Below are 26,888 nucleotides of genomic sequence, written 5' to 3'. Positions count from 1 at the left end.
AAAGGACCTTTCACTATCTCCACCCACTCCTATTAGGCTCCGCCCCACTGATTCTGGCATAGTTGGAAGTATTTCTCTATCCCCCACCATTCCTGAGCAATCAGTGCAGATATTTTTGGTGCCTGACTCTAAGGGGGCGTGATTGTGGGCTCTCCATCGTCTGCCTCCGATTGGACAATATCAGGGAGCACTGAGTCACGCCCCCTTAATTCCTCCTGTATCAACCATTTTTAAAAAAATTGGGACGTGGTTAAACAGATATACGTTATAATAGTTACAATATTGATTCATGACCCCGATTCTCTCCAAGTATCTGATATTCTTATTGATACCCTCCAGCATTTGGCAATGCCAAGACAATTCGCAACGACAATTCCAGCCGCTTTGGGAAATACATCGACATCCATTTTAATAAGAAAGGAGCCATTGAGGGCGCCAAGATTGAGCAGTATCTTCTAGAGAAGTCTCGGGTCTGCAGACAGGTAAGGAAATAGTATTTTGATCACCTGGACTGCACTGGCATAACTCTTGGGGTCACAGTGGTAAGAGGGCCCAGTAGCCAGGGGGGCCCACAGGTGATCCGGACCACAATAAGAGTGGCAAAACGTTCCTTTCTGGCTTCCTTTGATGGCTGATGTTCTTTGATGACCCCTGCCCTCTGGTTTTGCCACAACATGTGGATTGGTCTCATCCTCTATGAGGCTACTGTAGGCTGCAGCAGGTTAGTCGTTGCGATTCCGGGTCCTCGACCTTACAGGGCAGTTTTTATATGAGTAGATAACTTTTTGTGTTTTTCCTTTTAGGCTTCAGATGAGAGGAACTACCACGTCTTCTACTGTATGCTGAAAGGGATGCCGCCAGAGCAGAAGAAGAAGCTGGGCCTTGGCAAAGCCACGGACTACAACTACCTCTGTATGGTGAGTGGTGGTCTTCATAAGGCGCCCAGAGACCAACGATAAAGATCCTGAGCCCTAGAAGGATCTTTCTTGTACTCTTTGTAAGCCAGAGACAATGGCTCATACAGGGTAGTGTCCTACAGGTGGCACTAGAGAGCTAATTTGCATACTTTTCCCAGGAAGCATTGCCTGCACCAGCGATGTCTCCATAAGGTGAACCAGCACGTTCCCACACCGTAGATATTTTAGGCCTTTACTAATCACTTGATGTTCCTTGCAGGGGAACTGCACCACGTGTGACGGCAGAGATGACAGTAAGGAATATGCCAACATTCGTTCTGCCATGAAAGTCCTGATGTTTACTGATACCGAGAACTGGGAGATCTCCCGCCTTCTGGCTGCCATATTGCATTTGGGAAACCTGCGTTATGAAGGTAACGGCCCATGTATTACTGTATAGAGTTCAAGGGCCCCTCAGTACTACAACCATATAGACAGTACTCGCTAGAGAACAGCCGAGAGAAAACATGCAAAGAGCTGAGCACACGCAATAAGCAATTTACTAAAGATTATATATATACATATATAGTGATATTGTATCCTGGTGACATTATATATCTGCAGCTCGTATGTACGATAACTTGGACGCCTGTGAAGTGATTTATTCCACCTCATTAACAACAGCGGCCAATCTCCTGGAGGTGAGCTATACGTATATCTATACCTGGGGCACAGTATATATAGTAGCTACTGTCTTGTACATACAGGCAGTTATTATATTATAGTAGTTATATTCTTGTACATAGGAGCAGTATTATAGTAGTTATATTCTTGTACATAGGAGCAGTATTATAGTAGTTATATTCTTGTACATAGGAGTAGTATTATAGTAGTTATATTCTTGTACATAGGAGCAGTATTATAGTAGTTATATTCTTGTACATAGGAGTAGTATTATAGTAGTTATATTCTTGTACATAGGAGTAGTATTATAGTAGTTATATTATTGTACATAGGAGCAGTATTATAGTAGTTATATTCTTGTACATAGGGGCAGTATTATAGTAGTTATATTCTTGTACATAGGAGTAGTATTATAGTAGTTATATTCTTGTACATAGGAGGTAGTATTATAGTAGTTATATTCTTGTACATAGTAGTAGTATTATAGTAGTTATATTCTTGTACATAGGAGTAGTATTATAGTAGTTATATTCTTGTACATAGGAGGTAGTATTATAGTAGTTATATTCTTGTACATAGGGGGCAGTATTATACTAGTTATATTCTTGTACATAGGAGTAGTATTATAGTAGTTATATTCTTGTACATAGGAGGTAGTATTATAGTAGTTATATTCTTGTACATAGGGGGCAGTATTATAGTAGTTATATTCTTGTACATAGGGGCAGTATTATAGTAGTTATATTCTTGTACATAGGAGCAGTATTATAGTAGTTATATTCTTGTACATAGAGGCAGTATTATAGTAGGTATATTCTTGTACATAGGAGCAGTATTATAGTAGTTATATTCTTGTACATAGGAGCAGTATTATAGTAGTTATATTCTTGTACATAGGAGTAGTATTAGAGTAGCTAGATTGGGCTATGAGTAAGACACAGACGTGTCGAAACATGTCAGCCACAATGAAACCTATGCGGTTTTAATCACTTTTTTCCTACTTTTGCACTTTTGTTCCTGTCTATGGAGTGTTTTTTAATCATTATGGATTAAAAGTTATTTTTTAAAGAAATATTCCTGGTAGAGCGGATCCTTCTATCAATTCATTTTGTCTGTAGTTATATTCTTGTACATAGGAGTAGTATTATAGTAGGTATATTCTTGTACATAGGAGTAGTATTAGAGTAGTTATATTCTTGTACATAGGAGCAGTATTATAGTAGTTATATTCTTGTACATAGGAGGTAGTATTATAGTAGTTATATTCTTGTACATAGGAGTAGTATTATAGTAGGTATATTCTTGTACATAGGAGCAGTATTATAGTAGTTATATTCTTGTACATAGGAGGTAGTATTATAGTAGTTATATTCTTGTACATAGGAGCAGTATTATAGTAGTTATATTCTTGTACATAGGAGGTAGTGTTATAGTAGTTATATTCTTGTACATAGGGGCAGTATTATAGTAGTTTTATTTTTATAGATAGGGTAAGTTTTCTTGTTCATAGATACAATAAACCAAAAATATGGCCAAAGTACTGACTTCTGGGACTTTTTTTTTCATTGTCCTCCCTGTAGTAATTTTTCCTTCTTACATAACAACAGGTTGAGCCACAAGACTTGATGAATTGTCTCACCAGCAGGACTATTATCACTAGGGGAGAGACCGTGTCCACTCCCTTGAGCATGGAACAAGCTTTGGATGTCAGGGATGCCTTTGTTAAGGTATTTATCTGGTTGTTTTCTGTACACGATATAAAAGACCCAAAAGGGTCTAATGTATTGTGTGCTGGCCATGCTCTGGCTACATTGGGTAACCCTTGTGTATATCAGGTGAGGTAGCACTGTGGGGCAATTGTCAGATTCAGGCGGCAGTCTTTTAAATGATAGACCAAGTTTTGCACTGCCCAGTACTTTTATTGTTTTCTCTCATGATTTGCTTTATTTGCATCCTTTAAAGAATATGTTATAAATGTAATGTCTAAATACGAAACCCCGACATAGATCCTTCATTATTATTCAGGGCAGAAAGCAACAACTAACAGCGTCTCTCTCTGGAGGACCCAGCATGACTGTATATTTCATGGACAGCCAGTTGTTGAAATTGAGAACTATGTAATACTCCATTTCTCCTGCGGGTGTGCTATAGGGAATCTGAACAATTACTACGAGATTTCCAAACATGTTACCTCTGATTTTTGGGTACCTAGGAGCAGCAGCCCTGTAGCTTATAATTCAGAGACACATTTGCCAAAATAAGGTACCATTTATACTGGTAAAGAAGAAAAAGAAGTATTCCTAGAGAGCTGCCTCCCATATATTAAGTCACATGCACCATTTTTTTTTTTATAAATTTGGTGTAATTTTATCAAATTATTTCGTATATGACAGGGAATTTATGGGCGACTATTCGTCTGGATTGTGGAGAAGATCAATGCCGCTATTTACAGGCCGCTTTCTCACGAACCAAAAATAGTTCGGAGATCCATCGGTCTACTGGATATATTTGGGTTTGAGAACTTCACTGTAAACAGGTAATTATAGACTTGTTTAGATCAAGTGACCTGATCAGACAGCAGACTTTCATATCTATCTATCTCCTATCTATCTATCTATCTATCTATCTATCTATCTATCTATCTATCTATCTCCTATCTATCTATCTATCTATCTATCTATCTATCTATCTCCTATCTATCTATCTATCTATCTATCTCCTATCTATCTATCTATCTATCTATCTATCTATCTATCTATCTCCTATCTATCTATCTATCTATCTATCTATCTCCTATCTATCTATCTATCTATCTATCTATCTATCTCCTATCTATCTATCTATCTATCTATCTATCTATCTATCTATCTATCTCCTATCTATCTATCTATCTATCTATCTATCTCCTATCTATCTATCTATCTATCTATCTATCTATCTATCTATCTATCTATCTCCCTCCATATCTATCTATCTATCTATCTATCTATCTATCTATCTATCTATCTATCTAATCTATCTATCTATCTCCTATCTATCTATCTATCTATCTCCTATCTATCTATCTATCTATCTATCTATCTATCTATCTCCTATCTATCTATCTATCTATATATCTCCTATCTATCTCCTATCTATCTATCTATCTATCTATCTATCTATCTATCTCCTATCTATCTATCTATCTATCTATCTATCTATCTCCTATCTATCCATCTATCTCCTATCTATCTATCTATCTGTCTCCCTCCATATCTATCTATCTATCTATCTATCTATCTATCTATCTATCTATCTATATATCTCCTATCTATCTATCTATCTATCTATCTATCTATCTATCTATCTATCATCTATCTATCTATCTATCTATCATCTATCTATCTATCTATCTATCTCCTATCTATCTATCTATCTATCTATCTCCTATCTATCTATCTATCTATCTATCATCTATCTATCTATCTATCTATCTATCTATCTATCTATCTATCATTCTCAGTGTCTATTATAACCTATTTTTCCAGTTTTGAGCAGCTTTGCATCAACTTTGCCAATGAGAACCTGCAGCAGTTCTTTGTCCGTCACGTCTTTAAACTGGAGCAGGAGGAATACAACCTGGAGAACATCAACTGGCAACACATCGAGTTCACGGACAACCAGGACGCTCTGGACATGATTGCCATCAAACCCATGAACATCATCTCACTCATTGATGAGGAGAGCAAATTCCCAAAGGTGCAAAACCTAACCCCCAAACAACGCCCATCCCTGGCCCCTAAATATTGCTGTTAATAGGGCATAGCCTATTAATCTCATGTCTGTTCTATGGAGTACAACCCTTATATGATTTCTTTAGCTTATACTAGTTGTATTTACATGCCGTTATACTTTATCAAAATGTCTAACCCAACAGTATATGTAACCTAGGGGTCGTTTGTGCAGCTGATGTGGGGTCCCTATCCATTCAGCTATTCCAAAGATATAAGCCTTTCTAGTGTTGATACAGATTAGGGTATATTAGTCAAGTGGGTGGTAACAGTGCACGACATACAGCACACAGAGACCCCGCCCCCAGAAAAAACAGTGTTACCGCCCTATCAACACTACCAGGGCTTATATCTGTGGAACAGCTGAACAGATTCAGATAAACAAAGTATCAAAACCCTCAGGGTCACAGCGCCAATCAGATGATGGATGTCAGTGGATATTTCAGAACTGGAGATGGATCCTCTTTCACTTGTTATATGGCTTCCAGTGGTCAAGTCTATGCTACCGTATAAGAGGCGGCTTTACAACCATAGGAAAATCCCTTCCAAATTCCAAAAACTATGGGAGACATTGTAGGACAAGAAAATCGCCGTTTTCACACATTTGTTTGCCCAGTGCAAAGATTTTGGCGTCTCGTTCACCAGACATTACATACATATTTTCCACATTATAAATACAGACCCCCAGACCAGTCCCCCTGTTAATGACTCCCAGACATTGCCTTTATACAGACGTCCAGACCTGGAGAGTGCCCCTTTAAACAACACAGACCCCAGACACTCAAACCTCAGCTTCTCCTTGTTCTCCGGCTTCAGAACCTGCACAGATCTGGTCATGTGACCACTTTGCAGGTCCTGCAGTAGTATCAAGGCCTGCAGAGGAGAGAAAGTACCAGTACCATCGCCCCTCTGCTTCTGTCTTCTGCAATGCCCAAACCCTTCTTCCTCAGATTTTCTAGCACATTCACTATGTACACTGTATATATAGAGCACGTGGTGCGGTTATAGGTATTACATTATAATGGGTTTTTTTGGTTCTTAGGGTACAGACACCACAATGCTGAACAAACTCAACAGCCAGCACAAGCTCAACACCTTCTACATCCCCCCGAAAAACAACTACGAGACACAATTTGGGATCAATCACTTTGCCGGGATTGTCTACTATGAAACAAAAGGTGAGGAAAATCTCCTTGTCCCTGCTTTATGGGATATGAGATATGAATACATGTATGGCAGAACTAGAATATTACAACAATATAACAGAACAGAACACGATGCAGTATATTACAATGACACAAGCACAATACAACAGGTATATACTGTATATATGTGGTCATGGTCACATTTCTGGTTCTCTCCATTGCAGGATTCCTAGAGAAGAATCGGGACACTCTTCATGGAGATATCATACAGCTGGTTCACTCCTCCAAGAATAAATTCATCAAGCAGATATTTCAGGCAGACGTGGCCATGGTAAATCTCCACCAACGTGTACAGACGGGGCTTATGTGAATATTTACAGTGAGAGTGTGATGGTATACAGCAATAATAGAAGTAACTGTGTAGTCACTGACTGCCGGGAGGACAAGAATCCAAATACCGCAATAGAAGTATTATACTACACTACAGAGGTGTCAGAGAGCTTTATAATATCATCACAGGATAATGACAGGCTGATACTTGGGGTACAGGATAATGACAGGCTGATACTTGGGGTACAGGATAATGACAGGCTGATACTTGGGGTACAGGATAATGACAGGCTGATACTTGGGGTACAGGATAATGACAGGGTGATACTTGGGGTACAGGATAATGACAGGCTGATACTTGGGGTACAGGATAATGACAGGCTGATACTTGGGGTACAGTATAATGACAGGCTGATACTTGGGGTACAGGATAATGACAGGCTGACACTTGGGATAAGGATAATGACAGGCTGATACTTGGGGTACAAGATAATGACAGCCTGATACTTGGGGTACAGGATAATGACAGCCTGATACTTGGGGTACAGGATAATGACAGGCTGATACTTGGGGTACAGGATAATGACAGGCTGATACTTGGGATAAGGATAATGACAGGCTGATACTTGGGGTACAGGATAATGACAGCCTGATACTTGGGGTACAGGATAATGACAGGCTGATACTTGGGGTACAGGATAATGACAGGCTGACACTTGGGATAAGGATAATGACAGGCTGATACTTGGGGTACAGGATAATGACAGGCTGATACTTGGGGTACAGGATAATGACAGGCTGACACTTGGGGTACAGGATAATGACAGGCTGATACTTGGGGTACAGGATAATGACAGGCTGACACTTGGGGTATGGGATAATGACAGGCTGATACTTGGGGTACAGGATAATGACAGGCTGACACTTGGGGTACGGGATAATGACAGGCTGACACTTGGGGTACGGGATAATGACAGGCTGATACTTGGGGTACAGGGTAATGACAGGCTGATACTTGGGGTACAGGATAATGACAGGCTGATACTTGGGGTACAGGATAATGACAGGCTGATACTTGGGGTACAGGATAATGACAGGCTGACACTTGGGGTACGGGATAATGACAGGCTGACACTTGGGGTACAGGGTAATGACAGGCTGATACTTGGGGTACAGGATAATGACAGGCTGATACTCGGGGTACAGGGTAATGACAGACTGATACTTGGGGTACAGGATAATGACACCCTGACACTTGGGGTACAGGATAATGACAGGCTGATACTCGGGGTACAGGGTAATGACAGACTGATACTTGGGGTACAGGATAATGACACCCTGATACTTGGGATAAGGATAATGACAGGCTGATACTTGGGGTACAGGATAATGACAGGCTGATACTTGGGGTACAGGATAATGACAGGCTGACACTTGGGGTACAGGATAATGACAGGCTGATACTTGGGGTACAGGGTAATGACAGGCTGATACTTGGGGTACAGAATAATGACAGGCTGATACTTGGGGTACAGGATAATGACAGGCTGATACTCGGGGTACAGGATAATGACAGGCTGACACTTGGGGTACAGGATAATGACAGGCTGACACTCGGGGTACAGGATAATGACAGGCTGACACTTGGGGTACAGGATAATGACAGGCTGATACTTGGGGTACAGGATAATGACAGGCTGATACTTGGGGTACAGGATAATGACAGGCTGATACTTGGGGTACGGGATAATGACAGGCTGACACTCGGGGTACAGGATAATGACAGGCTGACACTTGGGGTACAGGATAGTGACAGGCTGATACTTGGGGTACAGGATAATGACAGGCTGACACTTGGGGTACAGGATAGTGACAGGCTGATACTTGGGGTACAGGATAATGACAGGCTGACACTTGGGGTACGGGATAATGAGAGGCTGACACTTGGGGTACAGGATAATGACAGGCTGACACTTGGGGTACAGGATAATGACAGGCTGACACTTGGGGTACGGGATAATGACAGGCTGACACTTGGGGTACAGGATAATGACAGGCTGACACTTGGGGTACAGGGTAATGACAGGCTGATACTTGGGGTACAGGGTAATGACAGGCTGACACTTGGGGTACAGGGTAATGACAGGCTGATACTTGGGGTACAGGATAATGACAGGCTGATACTCGGGGTACAGGGTAATGACAGGCTGATACTTGGGGTACAGGGTAATGACAGGCTGATACTCGGGGTACAGGATAATGACAGGCTGACACTTGGGGTACAGGATAATGACAGGCTGATACTTGGGGTACAGGGTAATGACAGTCTGATACTTGGGGTACAGGATAATGACAGGCTGATACTTGGGGTACAGAATAATGACAGGCTGATACTCGGGGTACAGGATAATGACAGGCTGATACTTGGGGTACAGGATAATGACAGTCTGATACTCGGGGTACATGATAATGACAGGATGACACTTGGGGTACAGGGTAATGACAGTCTGATACTTGGGGTACAGGATAATGACAGGCTGATACTTGGGGTACAGAATAATGACAGGCTGACACTTGGGGTACAGGATAATGACAGGCTGACACTTGGGGTACAGGATAATGACAGTCTGATACTCGGGGTACATGATAATGACAGGATGACACTTGGGGTACAGGACAATGACTCTTGGGGTACAGCGCACGTATTGCACGTTCCTCTCCATCCTCCACCCATGTTGTTGTGCTTGGCAGGACATTATGTAACAATAATCCGGTATTATATGGCGGTGTCCTCGGCGTCTGCGCGGCTCCCTCTGGGGGACTATTATATCTTCACAGCTACTAATCCTCTTATACTGACCGCTCTTCTATCTGTTTCTCTGTCCTCTCCGCTTTGCCCCCGTCCTGTAGTTTCTCTGTGGCTATACCAGCAGTGCTTTTGGCCAATCATCTACCCCTCCTGCAAAGGTAATGGAAGGTCTCTGCTTCCCCCCCTCATTGTGGATGAATGGTATTGAAGCCAAGTGGTTGAGACTGTGTGACAATAGTGAGAATAAACACTGACGTTCCATAATACATAATATGACGTACTCCGATAGAGTGTAATGTAACATAACACAATACTGTCATAGAATACAAGACAACATAATAGAACCCAATATAAAATAACACAGTGCAGCATAATGTAATATAACACAATTGTACTCAAGAAAATGCTACAAAACATAACACAACATAATATAACCTAGTAAAGTCTAAGATATTATTACATACTGTAATATATTACAAAATAATACAGTACAGCACAATGTAACGTAAGACAAATGGACATAATACAGTGTAACATCATAAAAGATAATACAACATAATATAAGAAAACGTAACACAATACAAAATATTATTATATGACAATACAATACATAATGTAACATAACACAATGCGACGTGACCACCTAGGTTGGAGATATAGGTCGGCCATATATACAGTACCATAGAGGCCACCCCTCGCAGGCGGCTATCCTCCCAGTGTATTGGGGCAGTATTACGCTTCCATACCCCATATTATGGAGGTGAGGAGCAGCCGGCGCTCTGTACATAAGCCGGACTATTTCTGTATCCCCCATTCATCACTCAGAGTGAAAGTCCGTATAGCGGCGGCCGTCCTCGGGACTGGTGTTTTTTCCTGTTTCCTTTGTCCGGAACCCAGCTTTATATCATCACTGAGATACGATAATAACTCTATTGTTAGCACCTCTGAGGACACGACATTTGGGCTTAAAGGGTACCCGCCTATATATTGTAATAGAGGGTCATGGCTTAGCCCTAGGCAGAGTGCACCCACCACCCCTGGTACCTGCGCTGCCTTGTTAGGTGGCGCAGGGGATGTGGTTGCACTCAGGCATTGGAGTCTTAGCGGGATCTTAAGTTGTTTCTTCCCAATATGAGAAGGACAGTAGTATAAATGATACAGATTTTGTATCAGGGCCCAGGAGCCTTATGATACGCCTCTGCACCCTGGAGTAATATATTCTCTTAGGGGTGAGTGACATCTTCCTCGTGCTATTTATGTTCCCCTTGTACATGTTCACATACCTCCTTGGCAACCGAAAAATCCATCTAGTATAGTAAATGAAAGACTATGAGGAGGGGAGAGGAGGGGGATGCAGCTGCAGTTTTTCTCCCTCACTGTATGTAAGAGTGACCACATGCTGTGAGAGGGGGGGTGTCTTAAAGGGGATCTCAAGGACTTTGATATTGATGGCCTATCCTTATATGTACAGTATAGTCTGAATGAGCAGACAATGGCAGATATATATGTAACAAAGGCAGTTTTGCTTTTAGATAGTTCAAAGGGATCCTGTCATTAAACCTCAATTTTTTTGTCCCTAACATGTTGGAATAGCCTTAAGATAGACTATTCTTTTCCTACCTTTAGATGTCTTCTCCAGGCCGCCGTTCGGTAGAAATCCCAGTTTTTGTCGGCATGCACTAGGGGCGTCCCCAATGCTGTGAGAGAACTCTCCAGCGCCGCCTCCATCTTCTTCAGGAACGGGCTCTTCTTCACGTCTTCTTCCGGCGCTGGCTTCAAACTTCTAGGACTCGGACCTAAGGCAAAGCCGACTGCGCATGCCCGCCGGCCACAAGAAAATGGCTTACACAGTATCGTAAGCCATTTTCTTGTGGCCAGCGGGCATGCGCAGTCGGCTGCCCAAGGCCTAGAAGATTGAAGCCAGCGCCGGAAGAAGACATGAAGAAGAGCCTGTTCCTGAAGAAGATGGAGGCGGCGCTGGACAGTTCTCTAGTAACATTGGGCACGCCTCCAGTGCTGTTTCAGTACTGGGGACCGCCCCCAGTGCTGCGAGAGAACTCATTTGCATACCAACGAAAAGCGGGATTTATACGGAACGGCGGCGCGGAGAAGACATCTAAACATAGGAGAAGAATAGCCTTTCTTAAGGCTATTCCTACATGTTAAGGAGAAAAAATTGAGTTTTAATGATAGGATCCCTTTAAGAAATCTGCCCCACTGTATCATCTAGTGGCCATAAATGGTACTGCAGCTTTTTGTAATTGCTTTGGTAAAAAGCACCTTTGCCATCAGTGGTTTATGTATGAGGGGAGTTAGGCATACCTATAATATACTGTATGTCCCAGCTATTCTTACAGTATATATATATACACCGTGAGGCGATGACTCCACATAACGAGCAACAGCGAAAAAGTGCTGCGGGAAAAAAAACGCGGTTGCAACGCATCACAGTTTTTCCTGCAGCGCTTTTCACAGAAAATCTGTAGAGGTTTCCTCTGCGGACTTACTGCTTCCATTATAGCTATAGGGAAAGTAGCGGCGTTTCTGTAGGTATAAGGTAGGTATGTGTGGATGAGATTCTCTAGTGTCCCACCACTTTGCAGGGACTGTACAATGCCACGTTTTTTGCCGCAGCGTTTCTGCCATGTAGGACCCCAGCCTAAGGGAGTTTTTAAAATGAGAAAACTTCATAAATTTCCATTTCAATTTTCACCTTTAAAAGTGGAGAGATTCTCCTGACCATTACATTTACTGATGGATTAAAAGAAGAATCACTTCCTGACAACCGTACCGCTGCATGTCGTGTGATTGTGATGTGCTGTAGTGTGTGTAATTGTGGTGTATACGGTGTACGTGTTATATATCACCATGCTTTCAGTCCTGCAGTGCTCCCTATTCTCCTAGCAGTGCTGGGGTTAATGTGCCCCTCTGGAAGTGCTGGCTATATAGTAGTGTTCTCTATGCTCTTGCTAGTGTTCTCTATGCTCTATGCTATGCAGGGGTTACTCGGCCCTGGCAGTGTTCTGTATGCTCCTGGCAGCGCTGGGGTTATTCGGCCTTGGCCCCGGCAGTGTTTTCTATGCTCCTGGCAGTGCAGGGGTTGTACGGCCCCGGCCCCAGCAGAGTTCTCTATGCTCCTGGCAGCGCAGTGGTTATACGGCCTCGGCCCCGGCAGTGTTCTCTATGCACCTGGCAGTGCAGGGGTTATACGGCCTCGGCCCCCGCAGTGTTCTCTATGCTCCTGGCAGTGAAGGGGTTATACGGCCTCAGCCCCGGTAGTGTTCTCTATGCTCCTGGCAGTGAAGGGGTTATACGGCCTCGGCTCCAGCAGTGTTCTCTATGCTCCTGGCAGTGCATGGGTTATACGGCCTCGGCCCCGCAGTGTTCTCTATGTTTCTGGCAGTGCAGGGGTTACTCAGCCCCGGCAGTGTTCTCTATGCTCTTGTCAATGCATGGGTTACTCGGCCCTGGCAGTGTTTTCTATGCTCCTGGCAGTGCAGGGGTTATTCGGCCTTGTCCCCAGCAGTGTTCTCTATGCTCCTGGCAGCGCAGGGGTTATTCGGCCTTGGCTCCGGCAGTGTTCTCTATTCTCCTGGCAGTGCAGGGGTTATTCGGCCTTGGCCCCGGCAGTGTTTTCTATGCTTCTGGCAGTGCAGGGGTTGTAAGGCCCTGGCCCCAGCTGTGTTCTCTATGCTCCTGGCAGCGCAGTGGTTATACGGCCTCGGCCCCGGCAGTGTTCTTTATGCACTGGCAGTGCAGGGGTTATACGGCCTCGGCCCCAGCAGTGTTCTGTATGCTCCTGGCAGTGCAGGGGATATACGGCCTCGGCCCTGGCAGTGTTCTCTATGCTCCTGGCAGTGCAGGGATTATATACGGCCTTGGCCCCAGCAGTGTTCTCTATGCTCCTGGCAGTGCAGGGATTATACGGCCTTGGCAGTGTTCTCTATGCTCCTGGCAGTGCATGGGTTATACGGCCTCAGCCCCGGCAGTGTTCTCTATGCTCCTGGCAGTGCAGGGGATATACGGCCTCGGCCCTGGCAGTGTTCTCTATGCTGATGGCAGTGCAGGGGTTATTCGGCCTCAGCCCTGGCAGTGTTCTCTATGCTCCTGGCAGTGCAGGGGTTGTACAGCATCGGCCCCGGCAGTGTTCTCTATGCTTCTGGCAGTGCAGGGGTTGTACAGCATCGGCCCCGGCAGTGTTCTCTATGCTCCTGGCAGTGCAGGGGTTATACGGCTTCGGCCCCGGCAGTGTTCTCTATGCTCCTGGCGGTGCAGGCGTTATTAAGCTTCGGCCCGGCAGTGTTCTCCATGCTCCTGGCAGTGCATGGGTTATACGGCCCTGGCAGTGTTCTGTATGCTCCTGGCAGTGCAGGGGTTATACGGCCTCGGCCCCAGCAGTGTTCTGTATGCTCCTGGCAGTGAAGGGGTTATACGGCCTCAGCCCCGGTAGTGTTCTCTATGCTCCTGGCAGTGCAGGGGTTATACGGCCTCAGCCCCGGTAGTGTTCTCTATGCTCCTGGCAGTGCAGGGGTTATACGGCCTCGGCCCCAGCAGTGTTCTCTATGCTCCTGGCAGTGCAGGGGTTACTCGGCAGTGCTTTCCTCTGGTGACAATGGAGGAAGAGCTTCTTATCATCCTTTCATTTCCTGACACAGATTTGTTTGCTTCTAATTCCAATGTATTTCTCTTTTTTTTTTGTTCTAGGGGGCCGAGACCAGGAAGCGCTCGCCCACCCTGAGCAGTCAGTTCAAGCGCTCGCTGGAGCTGCTCATGAGAACTCTCAGCGTTTGTCAGCCCTTCTTCGTCCGCTGCATCAAGCCCAATGAATACAAGAAGCCTATGGTAAGTCACCTCAGGGGGCAAATACTTCTTATTATGTATATGTTACATCCTGCGTTACCTACACCATCCATAAGACTAGGTATAGTCAGCCTAGTATGGAGAGGGTTAACCTGGATAAGGAGCCAGTGCTGAGGGACTACAGATCACAGCATACCAAGGAGAAGCCCATGGCGTCCATATACCCCAAATAATGTAAATGCAGCGCCTTTCCCTATCTCTTATGATGACATGTGACTGACCGGTGTGTTATAGGTTTCCCTACCAATGACGTATAGAAGAGGGAGGGGTTAGGACCTTAGGCCAAAACTTATGGTTGTTGACATTTCTCCTAAATCTGTGTCATTTGTGGCCATAAATCATTATTGATGGATGACTGACGCTCCTTAATGTGTGTTTTTTATTCTGTATATATTTTAGGGATCTGCTGACACTTGGGGTACAGGATAATGACAGGCTGATACTTGGGGTACAGGATAATGACAGGCTGACACTTGGGGTACAGGATAATGACAGGCTGATACTTGGGGTACAGGATAATGACAGGCTGACACTTGGGGTACAGGATAATGACAGGCTGATACTTGGGGTACAGGATAATGACAGGCTGATACTTGGGGTACAGGATAATGACAGGCTGATACTTGGGGTACAGGATAATGACAGGCTGATACTTGGGGTACAGGATAATGACAGGCTGATACTTGGGGTACAGGATAATGACAGGCTGATACTCGGGGTACAGGATAATGACAGGCTGATACTCGGGGTACAGGATAATGACAGGCTGATACTTGGGGTACAGGATAATGACAGGCTGATACTTGGGGTACAGGATAATGACAGGCTGATACTCGGGGTACAGGATAATGACAGGCTGACACTTGGGGTACAGGATAATGACAGGCTGATACTTGGGGTACAGGATAATGACAGGCTGACACTTGGGGTACAGGATAATGACAGGCTGATACTTGGGGTACAGGATAATGACAGGCTGATACTTGGGGTACAGGATAATGACAGGCTGACACTTGGGGTACAGGATAATGACAGGCTGACACTTGGGGTACAGGATAATGACAGACTGACACTTGGGGTACAGGATAATGACAGGCTGATACTTGGGGTACAGGATAATGACAAGCTGACACTTGGGGTACAGGATAATGACAGGCTGACACTTGGGGTACAGGATAATGACAGGCTGATACTTGGGGTACAGGATAATGACAGGCTGATACTTGGGGTACAGGATAATGACAGGCTGATACTTGGGGTACAGGATAATGACAGGCTGATACTTGGGGTACAGGATAATGACAAGCTGACACTTGGGGTACAGGATAATGACAGGCTGATACTTGGGGTACAGGATAATGACAGGCTGACCGTTGGGGTACAGGATGACAGGCTGATACTTGGGGTACAGGATAATGACAGGCTGATACTTGGGGTACAGGATAATGACAGGCTAATACTTGGGGTACAGGATAATGACAGGCTGATACTTGGGGTACAGGATAATGACAGGCTGATACTTGGTGTACAGGATAATGACAGGCTGACACTTGGGGTACAGGGTAATGACAGGCTGATACTTGGGGTACAGGGTAATGACAGGCTGATACTTGGGGTACAGGGTAATGACAGGCTGATACTTGGGGTACAGGATAATGACAGACTGATACTTGGGGTACAGGATAATGACAGGCTGATACTTGGGGTACAGGATAATGACAGGCTGATACTTGGGGTACAGGATAATGACAGACTGACACTTGGGGTACAGGATAATGACAGGCTGACACTTGGAGTACAGGATAATGACAGGCTGACACTTGGGGTACAGGATAATGACAGGCTGACACTTGGGGTACAGGATAATGACAGGCTGATACTTGGGGTACAGGATAATGACAGGCTGATACTTGGGGTACAGGGTAATGACAGGCTGACACTTGGGGTACAGGGTAATGACAGGCTGATACTTGGGGTACAGGATAATGACAGGCTGATACTTGGGGTACAGGATAATGACAGGCTGACACTTGGGGTACAGGATAATGACAGGCTGATACTTGGGGTACAGGATAATGACAGGCTGACACTTGGGGTACAGGATAATGACAGGCTGATACTTGGGGTACAGGATAATGACAGGCTGACACTTGGGGTACAGGATAATGACAGGCTGATACTCGGGGTACAGGATAATGACAGGCTGATACTTGGGATAAGGATAATGACAGGCTGATACTCGGGGTACAGGATAATGACAGGCTGACACTTGGGGTACAGGATAATGACAGTCTGACACTCGGGGTACAGGATAATGACAGGCTGACACTTGGGGTACAGGATAATGACAGGCTGATACTTGGGGTACAGGATAATGACAGGCTGATACTTGGGGTACAGGGTAATGACAGGCTGACTAAGGTGACAATGATTGTGTAAAATGTGATGTTCAGGCGCTTGAGAAAGCTGGGTGACAACACATTCAGGAGCTGTAATGGCTGCCGTATTGCTCTCCCAGATTCCGTAGTGTCCTCTGTTCTTGTAGTAATGATGTCCTTGTCTCCTGCAGCTGTTTGACAGAGAGCTGTGTATTCGTCAGCTGAGATATTCAGGAATGATGGAGACCATCCGGATCCGCAGAGCGGGGTACCCCATACGCTACACATTTGTCGAGTTTGTGGACCGATATCGCGTCTTAATGCCAGGGGTGAAGCCCGCGTACAAACAGGTATTATACAGGCGCGGTATTTTGTGGCACTAAAAGTATCAGCACGCTGGGGCTGTATAGGAAAAATACAGGCATGAATATATAAGATCAGATCTTTGTGTCATGGCGGTATGATCCCGAAAATATCATCTCCAAGAAGCTGAGATATGAGGAGCTATTTACAGGCCCCTTACCCCATAGAGTTAGTCTTGCCCCCAAGTGCCTGCCTGGCATTGGGAGATCCGTCACTTCTACCATAGAGATGTCTGACATGGTGGCGAATGATGTAGCCACAACATAGACTAGGCCGGGCTGAGAACTATGAATTGCTTTGAGGAGGGAGGAAATTAGGATGAAGGGTCCAGTCACAGTGGGAGACAGTTAAGGGGGTCTGGAAATGACCCATACAGACTGTAGACTGAAGACGTCTCATCGTCCATCATCTCAAAGCCCACACTTGGCTGCTGGGAATAGGAAAACAGTGACACCCATCATCCATAGACTTGCCAAACAAAACTCCCAGCACCCCTCACCCTCTTTTATAACGGGCGGGACTTGCATTGTGCAGGAAAAGCCTTGACTATCATAAGCCTGACCATCCCTAACTTCACCCCTAAATACCAAGTTCTCGGTTCCAAATCCAAAAATTTCAATAATTTGCCCAATATTTTAAAATGAATAAAAAATGCAATTTTCGAAAACATTACAACTTGTTATTTTTTCTAGGGGGATCTTCGGGGGACGTGTCAACGCATAGCCGAGTGTGTGCTGGGCAGGGATGGCGACTGGCAGATCGGCAAGACTAAGATTTTCTTAAAGGTACACAGAACTATAACTGATGAGTTGGTACAGGGGTGGCCTAAACTCCAGAGGAACCTATAATAGACCCATGGTGAGGATATGGGGTCAGGTGGGAGACCCGTAAGGTCCAGCACGTACAGTAAGGCCAGTAACACAATCTCTGTGAGTCGAACTTCAGCCACCACATTGAGCTGTTTGGATTCTTCTTCAGATATAACTAAGAACAATTTCTACAGGCTGCATATTTATGTACAACAGGACACATAGGGATAGGATTTCAGGAGTGAGGTGGGAAGAGGCTTATTAGTATACGCATGTAAACAATTCACAGTTCCCAGGTTCTTTATCTTAGTTCAGTGATTTCTATAGAATGACATGAACCCATGTGAGACATTCATTCCATTCTCCAGAGTGTTAAATAGGGTCATGCTCTTGTACTCATAAATCCACCGCTCTTTCCTTGATTTAAAATTCCCTCTTAAAACCAAAATTTTCATGTTACTGGTGATATTATGATCTTCATTGCAGAAATGTTTTGGCACGGGAAGGTCCATCCTTTGTTCTATAATTGTATGGCGATGTGAATTAATTCCCAGGTGCGTTCACCTGTAACACACCTAATGTAGTGTATTTAATAGTGTACACCAAATGTTCCACCGAAAATCTGTATGTTGGAGAGACCGGTCAGAAGCTCAGAATGAGAATTAATTCACATCGCCATACAATTAGAGAACAAAGGATGGACCTTCCCGTGCCAAAACATTTCTGCAATAAAGATCATAATATCACCAGTGACATGAAAATTTTGGTTTTAAGAGGGAATTTTAAATCAAGGAAGGAGCGACGGATTTAGGAGTACAAGAGCATGACCCTATTTAACACTCTGGAAAATGGAATGAATGTCTCACATGGGTTCATGTCATTCTATAGAAATCACTGAACTAAGACAGCCATAAAGATAAGAACCTGGGAACTGTGAATTGTTTACATGTATATACTAATAAGTCTCTTCCCCCCTCCTCCTGAAATCCTATCCCTATGTGTCCTGTTGTACATAAATATGCAGCCTGCAGAAATTGTTCTTAGTTATATCTGAAGAAGAAGCCAAAGAGCTTCGAAACGTTATATTCTGTCATCATTATGAGTTAGCCATTAAAAAAGTATCATCTACTGAAGACTCTCAAGTTTTTTGTTTTTGTTTATATTTCACACCCACTGGCTAACACGGTACAAAAACAAACATTTTCTTATTTCGGCCATTATATAAAGTTCCACTTCTTTGCCTTAAACCCCTGGGCTTCTTTCATAGTATGTTTTTGGTCATTGTCCATCTGGATTGTAAGGTTAGTCTTAAAGGGGGCAACTGTGGCTGGGACAGTAGGCCGATTCTGTTATTGGCCCTCTTAAAGGGATTCTATCATTAAGATCACATTTTTTTCTCGATCACATGTAGGAATAGCCTTAAGAAAGTCTATTCTTCTCCTATCTTTAGATGTCTTCTTTGCCATTCTACCATTCGGTAGAAAACCCAGTTTTCGCCTGTATGCAAATGAGTTCTTGCAGCACTGGGGGAGGTCCTCAGCGCTTAAACAGCACCAGAGAGAACTCTCCAGCGCCGCCTCCATCTTCTTCAGGAACGGACTCTCTGCACATCTTCTTCCGGAGCGCATCTTCTTCACACTTCTAGGCCTTGGGCAGAGCCGACTGCGCATGCCCGCGGCCATAAGAAAAATGGCCGCTTACACAGTAAGTAAGCGACCATTTTCTTGTGGCCTGTGCGCTGCCCAAGGCCTAGAAGTTTGAACCCAATTTCGGAAGAAGACACACAGAGAGGCCGTTCCTGAAGAAGATGGAGGCGGCACTGGAGAGTTCTCTCGCAGCATTGGGGACGCCCCCAGTGCTGTTTGAGCGCTGGGGCCCGCCCCCAGTGCTGCAAGAGAACTCATTTTCATACTGAAGAAAACCCAAATTTCTAGCGAACGGAGAAGATATCTAAAGGTAGGAGAAGAATAGCCTTTCTTAAGGCTATTCTTACGTGTGATCGAGAAAAAAAAATGTGATTTTAATGATAGAATCCCTTTAAGGACATCTCGGCCATAGAAGAGGTGGTTGTGACTCTTTTCCATACTTAAGCATTACACGGTAGGAAAGCATCAGGCCCTGAAATTTTTGTAATGACCCATCAAGTGAATTCTCCATCAATCTGCCAAAGTTCCGGAAGAGAACTGTAAGTTTTTCTTAGAAAGTCCTTGTCACTTTCCCGTTTTCCAGCTGTCCGGCCCCACAAAAGCCATTGAGAATTTTTTATGACATCCTACCCAGCTCAGAATCCCCTCTAATGTCTTTTATCGGGACTCTGCCAGTCCTGGAGGAAACACTGGCAGGAAATGGAGGTTTCCCCAGTAGGAAATGGAGAGAACAGCTGGGCGGACGACCCATAACATCAACACAACGCGCGGCCGGCCGGGGCGAGAGCTTTACATGATGTTGTCTCTGTGGAAGAATCTTCTATGTTTATACATGGAGAAAAAACAGTCAGAAGGGAATGGAGAGGTGTCAGGATTTCTGCCCTGGTCTTAGACAGGGGGTGGAGGGGATGCCAGAGTCTCTGCACTGGTTGTGGAGAGGGTGCCAATATTTATACATATAGACAGGCATTTGGGAAGAGTCAGTGTTTCTATAATGGGTGGGGGCATGACAATTTATCCACTGGACAGAGACAAGTGGTCGGGGTTGTCAGTATTTTTGCATTGGTCTTAGATGGGGACTAGGATTTAGGATGTTAGGAATTTTACACTGGTCGAACACAAGCACTGTGGTTGAGGGTGTCAGTATTTTTGTAGTGGTCACAGACAAGCACCATGGGTACAGGTGTCAGGTTATTTTATTTGGTCATAGATGAGAATTATGCATGGGAGTGTCAGTATTTTTGTATTTGTCATAGACAGGCATTATGGGTAGACGGGTCAGTATTTTTGATTTGGCCATATATAAGCACTTTGGATAGAGGTGTCAGTATATTTGCATTGGTCATAGATGACCACTATGGGTAAAAGGATCAATATTTTTCTATTGGGAGTACAAGAGCGCTATGGATGGAATGGTCAGGATTTCTGCATTGGTCATAGATGAGCACTATGAGTTGGGGTGTGAGTATTTTTGCATTGGTCATAGATGAGCACTATGAGTTGGGGTGTGAGTATTTTTGCATTGGTCATATATGAGCACTATGAGTTGGGGTGTGAGTATTTTTGCATTGGTCATAGATGAGCACTATGAGTTGGGGTGTGAGTATTTTTGCATTGGTCATAGATGAACACTATGAGTTCGGGTGTGAGTATTTTTGCATTGGTCATAGATGAGCACTATGAGTTGGGGTGTGAGTATTTTTGCATTGGTCATAGATGAGCACTATGAGTAGGGGTGTGAATATTTTTGCATTGGTCATAGATGAGCTCTATGAGTAGGGGTGTGAGTATTTTTGCATTGGTCATAGATGAGCACTATGAGTTGGGGTGTGAGTATTTTTGCATTTGTCATAGAACAGAACTGTGGGTAGAGGTACCATCACTTTTACATTGGCCATAAATGAGCATGAAGACTTGGGGTGTCAGAATTTTTGCAATAGCCATAGACAAGCACTTTGGATAGAGGTGTCAGAATTTTTGCATCGGTCATAGGAGAGCACTATGAGTAGAGGTGTATCTTAATATCACTCACAGAAAATACAAAAATGGTATTTTGGGATAGGACTCAAAATTTGGTTATTACTTCTATATGAATGTTAGCAGTTGGACATGTGTGGCGGGTGTATTTATTTATAATGGTGGCTTAGATAAGCGGTGCAGTATACAGTATTTCTGTATTAGTATACGTTGGGTCTCTAGCAGTCGCGTTGGGGGTTATTATTTTCACCTTACTCCATGTCAGGGAAGTTTGATCTATATTTTGGTTTTTTGTTACAGGACCACCATGATATGTTATTGGAAATTGAAAGAGACAAAGCCATTACGGACAAGGTCATCCTCATCCAGAAGGTGGTGCGAGGCTTCAAGGACAGGTGAGTATCTGCAAGAGGTGCAGCAGCCATGTTGGGATCTCCTTCACCCAATGCAAAATCCGTACTAGGGCCCCCACATACCATACGCCATGAGTAGTGTCTTCCTATGTGGCAGGAAGACCCCATTAGTCACCAAGGTGTGACTGCATCGTATATAATACGCCCCAGTTATGGTCCATTAGAGGTAACACCCCGGACTGAATACAATTCTTTATATTTCCAGATCCAATTTTGTAAAAGTTAGAAAATCGGCTCTCATGATCCAGAGATACTGGAGAGGATACAACTGCAGAAGGAACTACACCGTGGTAAGTGATAGCAATACACAATACAGCGGGATCCCGGGCCAAGTGAAAAAACATGGACTCCCGATTGACCCCATTAAAGTCCTTCAGGTTCCATTGCTGTCCATTATTTGACGGTCGGCTTTTTCATTCTTTTGGTGTTGTGATGGATCAGAACAACGGACAGGACATCACAGATGTGAACGTAGCATTACTAAATTCCTATATCACTGCTGATACAAAGGATTTCCAAATTATTTGTTATTTCTCAATTCACATCCGAAGCTGCATTGCCATGGTAACAGACAGCGGTTTGGCCCCTCCTTCTGTCAGTCATGTGATCTAACACCTGATTTCTAAGGCTGTGTTCAGATGACAAGTCTGATGCCGCTTATTTTTCAATCTTTTTACCAGATGAAAGTAGGTTTTCTGAGGCTTCAGGCCCTCTACCGCTCCAGGAGACTTCACCAGCAGTACCATATCGTTCGCCAGCGAATCAGCCATTTCCAGGCACGTCTGCGAGGGTACCTGGTCCGAAAGGCGTTCCGACATCGGCTGTGGGCAGTTTATACCATTCAGGCCCATTGTCGGGGAATGATCGCTCGAAGACTTTACAAGCGCCTTAAAGGAGAGGTAGGAAAATGTCTACATGGGAGGAGCCAGCGCATGGGGACATATTTTATTGCCATACAAAGTTTAATGCTGGTAATACATGGTATGATACTTTCACTCAAGCTAGCGGTTTTCTTAAAACTAGGCCCTATGCGCAGTCCGAGGGTGACTAGATGCCATTCCCAAGGCCTTTAAGAGATCTTCCCATCTATGGCTGCTCCAAGGCCAATGTCACCTTCTGTCCTATAGAAAACATCATCGGGGTCTAGATGTTGAGACACCAACAAAGGAGATGTTGTAATCTAGATCATCTCCCATTGAAATGACATCACGTTATCATCATGTATAGCCAACTTATAATATATTTACTGATGTAAGGAAAAGAAATGTCCTAATTATTCATCAATTTCCCTTAAAAAGTATCACCGACGATTGGAAGCAGAAAAAATGCGCCTTGCTGAAGAAGAACGATTCAAGAAGGAGATGAGTGCGAAAAAAGCCAAACAGGAAGCAGAAAAGAAACACCAAGTAAATAAATGTCTACAATTACATAAAAGTACTATAATACTGCTCCTATGTACAAGAATATAACTACTATAATACTGCTCCTATGTACAAGAATATAACTACTATAATACTACTCCTATGTACAAGAATATAACTACTATAATACTACCTCCTATGTACAAGAATATAACTACTATAATACTACTCCTATGTACAAGAATATAACTACTATAATACTGCTCCTATGTACAAGAATATAACTACTATAATACTGCTCCTATGTACAAGAATATAACTACTATAATACTGCTCCTATGTACAAGAATATAACTACTATAATACTACTCCTATGTACAAGAATATAACTACTATAATACTGCTCCTATGTACAAGAATATAACTACTATAATACTACTCCTATGTACAAGAATATAACTACTATAATACTGCCCCCTATGTACAAGAATATAACTACTATAATACTGCCCCCTATGTACAAGAATATAACTACTATAATACTGCCCCCTATGTACAAGAATATAACTACTATAATACTGCTCCTATGTACAAGAATATAACTACTATAATACTACTCCTATGTACAAGAATATAACTACTATAATACTGCCCCCTATGTACAAGAATATAACTACTATAATATTGCCCCCTATGTACAAGAATACAACTACTATAATACTGCTCCTATGTACAAGAATACAACTACTATAATACTGCTCCTATGTACAAGAATATAACTACTATAATACTGCTCCTATGTACAAGAATATAACTACTATAATACTGCCCCCTATGTACAAGAATATAACTACTATAATACTGCTCCTATGTACAAGAATATAACTACTATAATACTACTCCTATGTACAAGAATATAACTACTATAATACTGCCCCCTATGTACAAGAATATAACTACTATAATATTGCCCCCTATGTACAAGAATATAACTACTATAATACTGCTCCTATGTACAAGAATACAACTACTATAATACTGCTCCTATGTACAAGAATACAACTACTATAATACTGCCCCCTATGTACAAGAATATAACTACTATAATATTGCCCCCTATGTACAAGAATACAACTACTATAATACTGCTCCTATGTACAAGAATATAACTACTATAATACTGCTCCTATGTACAAGAATATAACTACTATAATACTGCTCCTATGTACAAGAATATAACTACTATAATACTGCTCCTATGTACAAGAATACAACTACTATAATACTGCTCCTATGTACAAGAATATAACTACTATAATACTGCTCCTATGTACAAGAATATAACTACTATAATACTACTCCTATGTACAAGAATATAACTACTATAATACTACTCATATGTACAAGAATATAACTACTATAATACTACTCCTATGTACAATAATATAACTACTATAATACTACTCCTATGTACAAGAATATAACTACTATAATACTACCCCTATGTACAAGAATATAACTACTATAATACTGCCCCTATGTACAAGAATATAACTACTATAATACTGCTCCTATGTACAAGAATATAACTACTATAATACTACTCCTATGTACAAGAATATAACTACTATAATGCTACTCCTATGTACAAGAATATAACTACTATAATACTACTCCTATGTACAAGAATATAACTACTATAATACTGCCCCCTATGTACAAGAATATAACTACTATAATACTGCCCCCTATGTACAAGAATATAACTACTATAATACTGCTCCTATGTACAAGAATATAACTACTATAATACTGCTCCTATGTAAAAGAATATAACTACTATAATACTGCCCCTATGTACAAGAATATAACTACTATAATACTGCCCCCTATGTACAAGAATATAACTACTATAATATTGCCCCCTATGTACAAGAATACAACTGCTATAATACTACTCCTATGTACAAGAATATAACTACTATAATACTACTCCTATGTACAAGAATATAACTACTATAATACTACTCATATGTACAAGAATATAACTACTATAATACTACTCCTATGTACAATAATATAACTACTATAATACTGCTCCTATGTACAAGAATATAACTACTATATTACTGCTCCTATGTACAAGAATATAACTACTATAATACTACTCCTATGTACAAGAATATAACTACTATAATACTGCCCCTATGTACAAGAATATAACTACTATAATACTGCCCCTATGTACAAGAATATAACTACTATAATACTGCTCCTATGTACAAGAATATAACTACTATAATACTACTCATATGTACAAGAATATAACTACTATATTACTGCTCCTATGTACAAGAATATAACTACTATAATACTACTCCTATGTACAAGAATATAACTACTATAATACTGCCCCTATGTACAAGAATATAACTACTATAATACTGCCCCTATGTACAAGAATATAACTACTATAATACTACTCCTATGTACAAGAATATAACTACTATAATACTGCCCCTATGTACAAGAATATAACTACTATAATACTGCTCCTATATACAAGAATATAACTACTATAATACTACTCCTATGTACAAGAATATAACTACTATAATACTACTCCTATGTACAAGAATATAACTACTATAATACTACTCATATGTACAAGAATATAACTACTATAATACTACTCCTATGTACAAGAATATAACTACTATAATACTGCCCCTATGTACAAGAATATAACTACTATAATACTACTCATATGTACAAGAATATAACTACTATAATACTACTCCTATGTACAATAATATAACTACTATAATACTGCCCCTATGTACAAGAATATAACTACTATAATACTGCCCCTATGTACAAGAATATAACTACTATAATACTGCTCCTATGTACAAGAATATAACTACTATAATACTGCACCTATGTACAAGAATATAACTACTATAATACTGCTCCTATGTACAAGAATATAACTACTATAATACTGCCCCTATGTACAAGAATATAACTACTATAATATCTATCTCCATGTACATAATAGCCACACGGATAATGACAATTTATAGCCACATTTCATACAGTTCTCACCCAGTCTGTCTTGTATATCAGACGTCATTGTATATATAGATACTGCCCTCGGGTTTGATGAGCATTTACCTCTTTCTATCACTAGGAGCGTTTGGCCCAGCTGGCCCGTGAAGACGCAGAGAGGGAGGTGCGGGAGAAGGAGGAAGCTCGTCGGAAGAAGGAACTGCTTGAGAAGATGGAGAAGGCCAGAAATGAACCAGTCAATGACTCCGACATGGTTGACAAAATGTTCGGCTTCCTTGGTACCACATCATCACTGCCTGGGCAGGAGGGGCAGGCGCCAACTGGTTTTGAGGTACAGTGTGGTCCTTCTTAATGAGATCCTTGCCCAACAGATGG

General features: G+C 42.5%; 1 protein-coding gene across 1 annotated transcript in view; it reads left to right on the top strand.

Moving 5' to 3' along the window:
- The window catches only part of MYO7A (myosin VIIA), a 70,111-nt gene that overhangs the window by 19,607 nt on the left and 23,616 nt on the right, over window positions 1–26,888 (top strand). The window contains exons 6-23 of the mRNA XM_075266236.1: window positions 340–482; window positions 804–917; window positions 1,177–1,330; window positions 1,521–1,597; window positions 3,188–3,307; window positions 3,974–4,116; window positions 5,108–5,318; window positions 6,393–6,528; window positions 6,720–6,826; window positions 9,736–9,792; window positions 14,339–14,476; window positions 17,064–17,222; window positions 17,928–18,020; window positions 21,968–22,062; window positions 22,286–22,370; window positions 22,761–22,979; window positions 23,379–23,486; window positions 26,635–26,844. Coding sequence (XP_075122337.1) covers window positions 340–482; window positions 804–917; window positions 1,177–1,330; window positions 1,521–1,597; window positions 3,188–3,307; window positions 3,974–4,116; window positions 5,108–5,318; window positions 6,393–6,528; window positions 6,720–6,826; window positions 9,736–9,792; window positions 14,339–14,476; window positions 17,064–17,222; window positions 17,928–18,020; window positions 21,968–22,062; window positions 22,286–22,370; window positions 22,761–22,979; window positions 23,379–23,486; window positions 26,635–26,844 — 2,369 coding nt within the window. The remainder of the gene's footprint in view (window positions 1–339; window positions 483–803; window positions 918–1,176; window positions 1,331–1,520; window positions 1,598–3,187; window positions 3,308–3,973; window positions 4,117–5,107; window positions 5,319–6,392; window positions 6,529–6,719; window positions 6,827–9,735; window positions 9,793–14,338; window positions 14,477–17,063; window positions 17,223–17,927; window positions 18,021–21,967; window positions 22,063–22,285; window positions 22,371–22,760; window positions 22,980–23,378; window positions 23,487–26,634; window positions 26,845–26,888) is intronic.

Source organism: Leptodactylus fuscus, chromosome 2, assembly GCF_031893055.1.
Source record: "Leptodactylus fuscus isolate aLepFus1 chromosome 2, aLepFus1.hap2, whole genome shotgun sequence".
NCBI classification, from domain to species: Eukaryota; Metazoa; Chordata; class Amphibia; order Anura; family Leptodactylidae; genus Leptodactylus; species Leptodactylus fuscus.
Note: the sequence above shows the minus strand (reverse complement) of the source record. Positions and strands in the feature narration are given on the sequence as shown.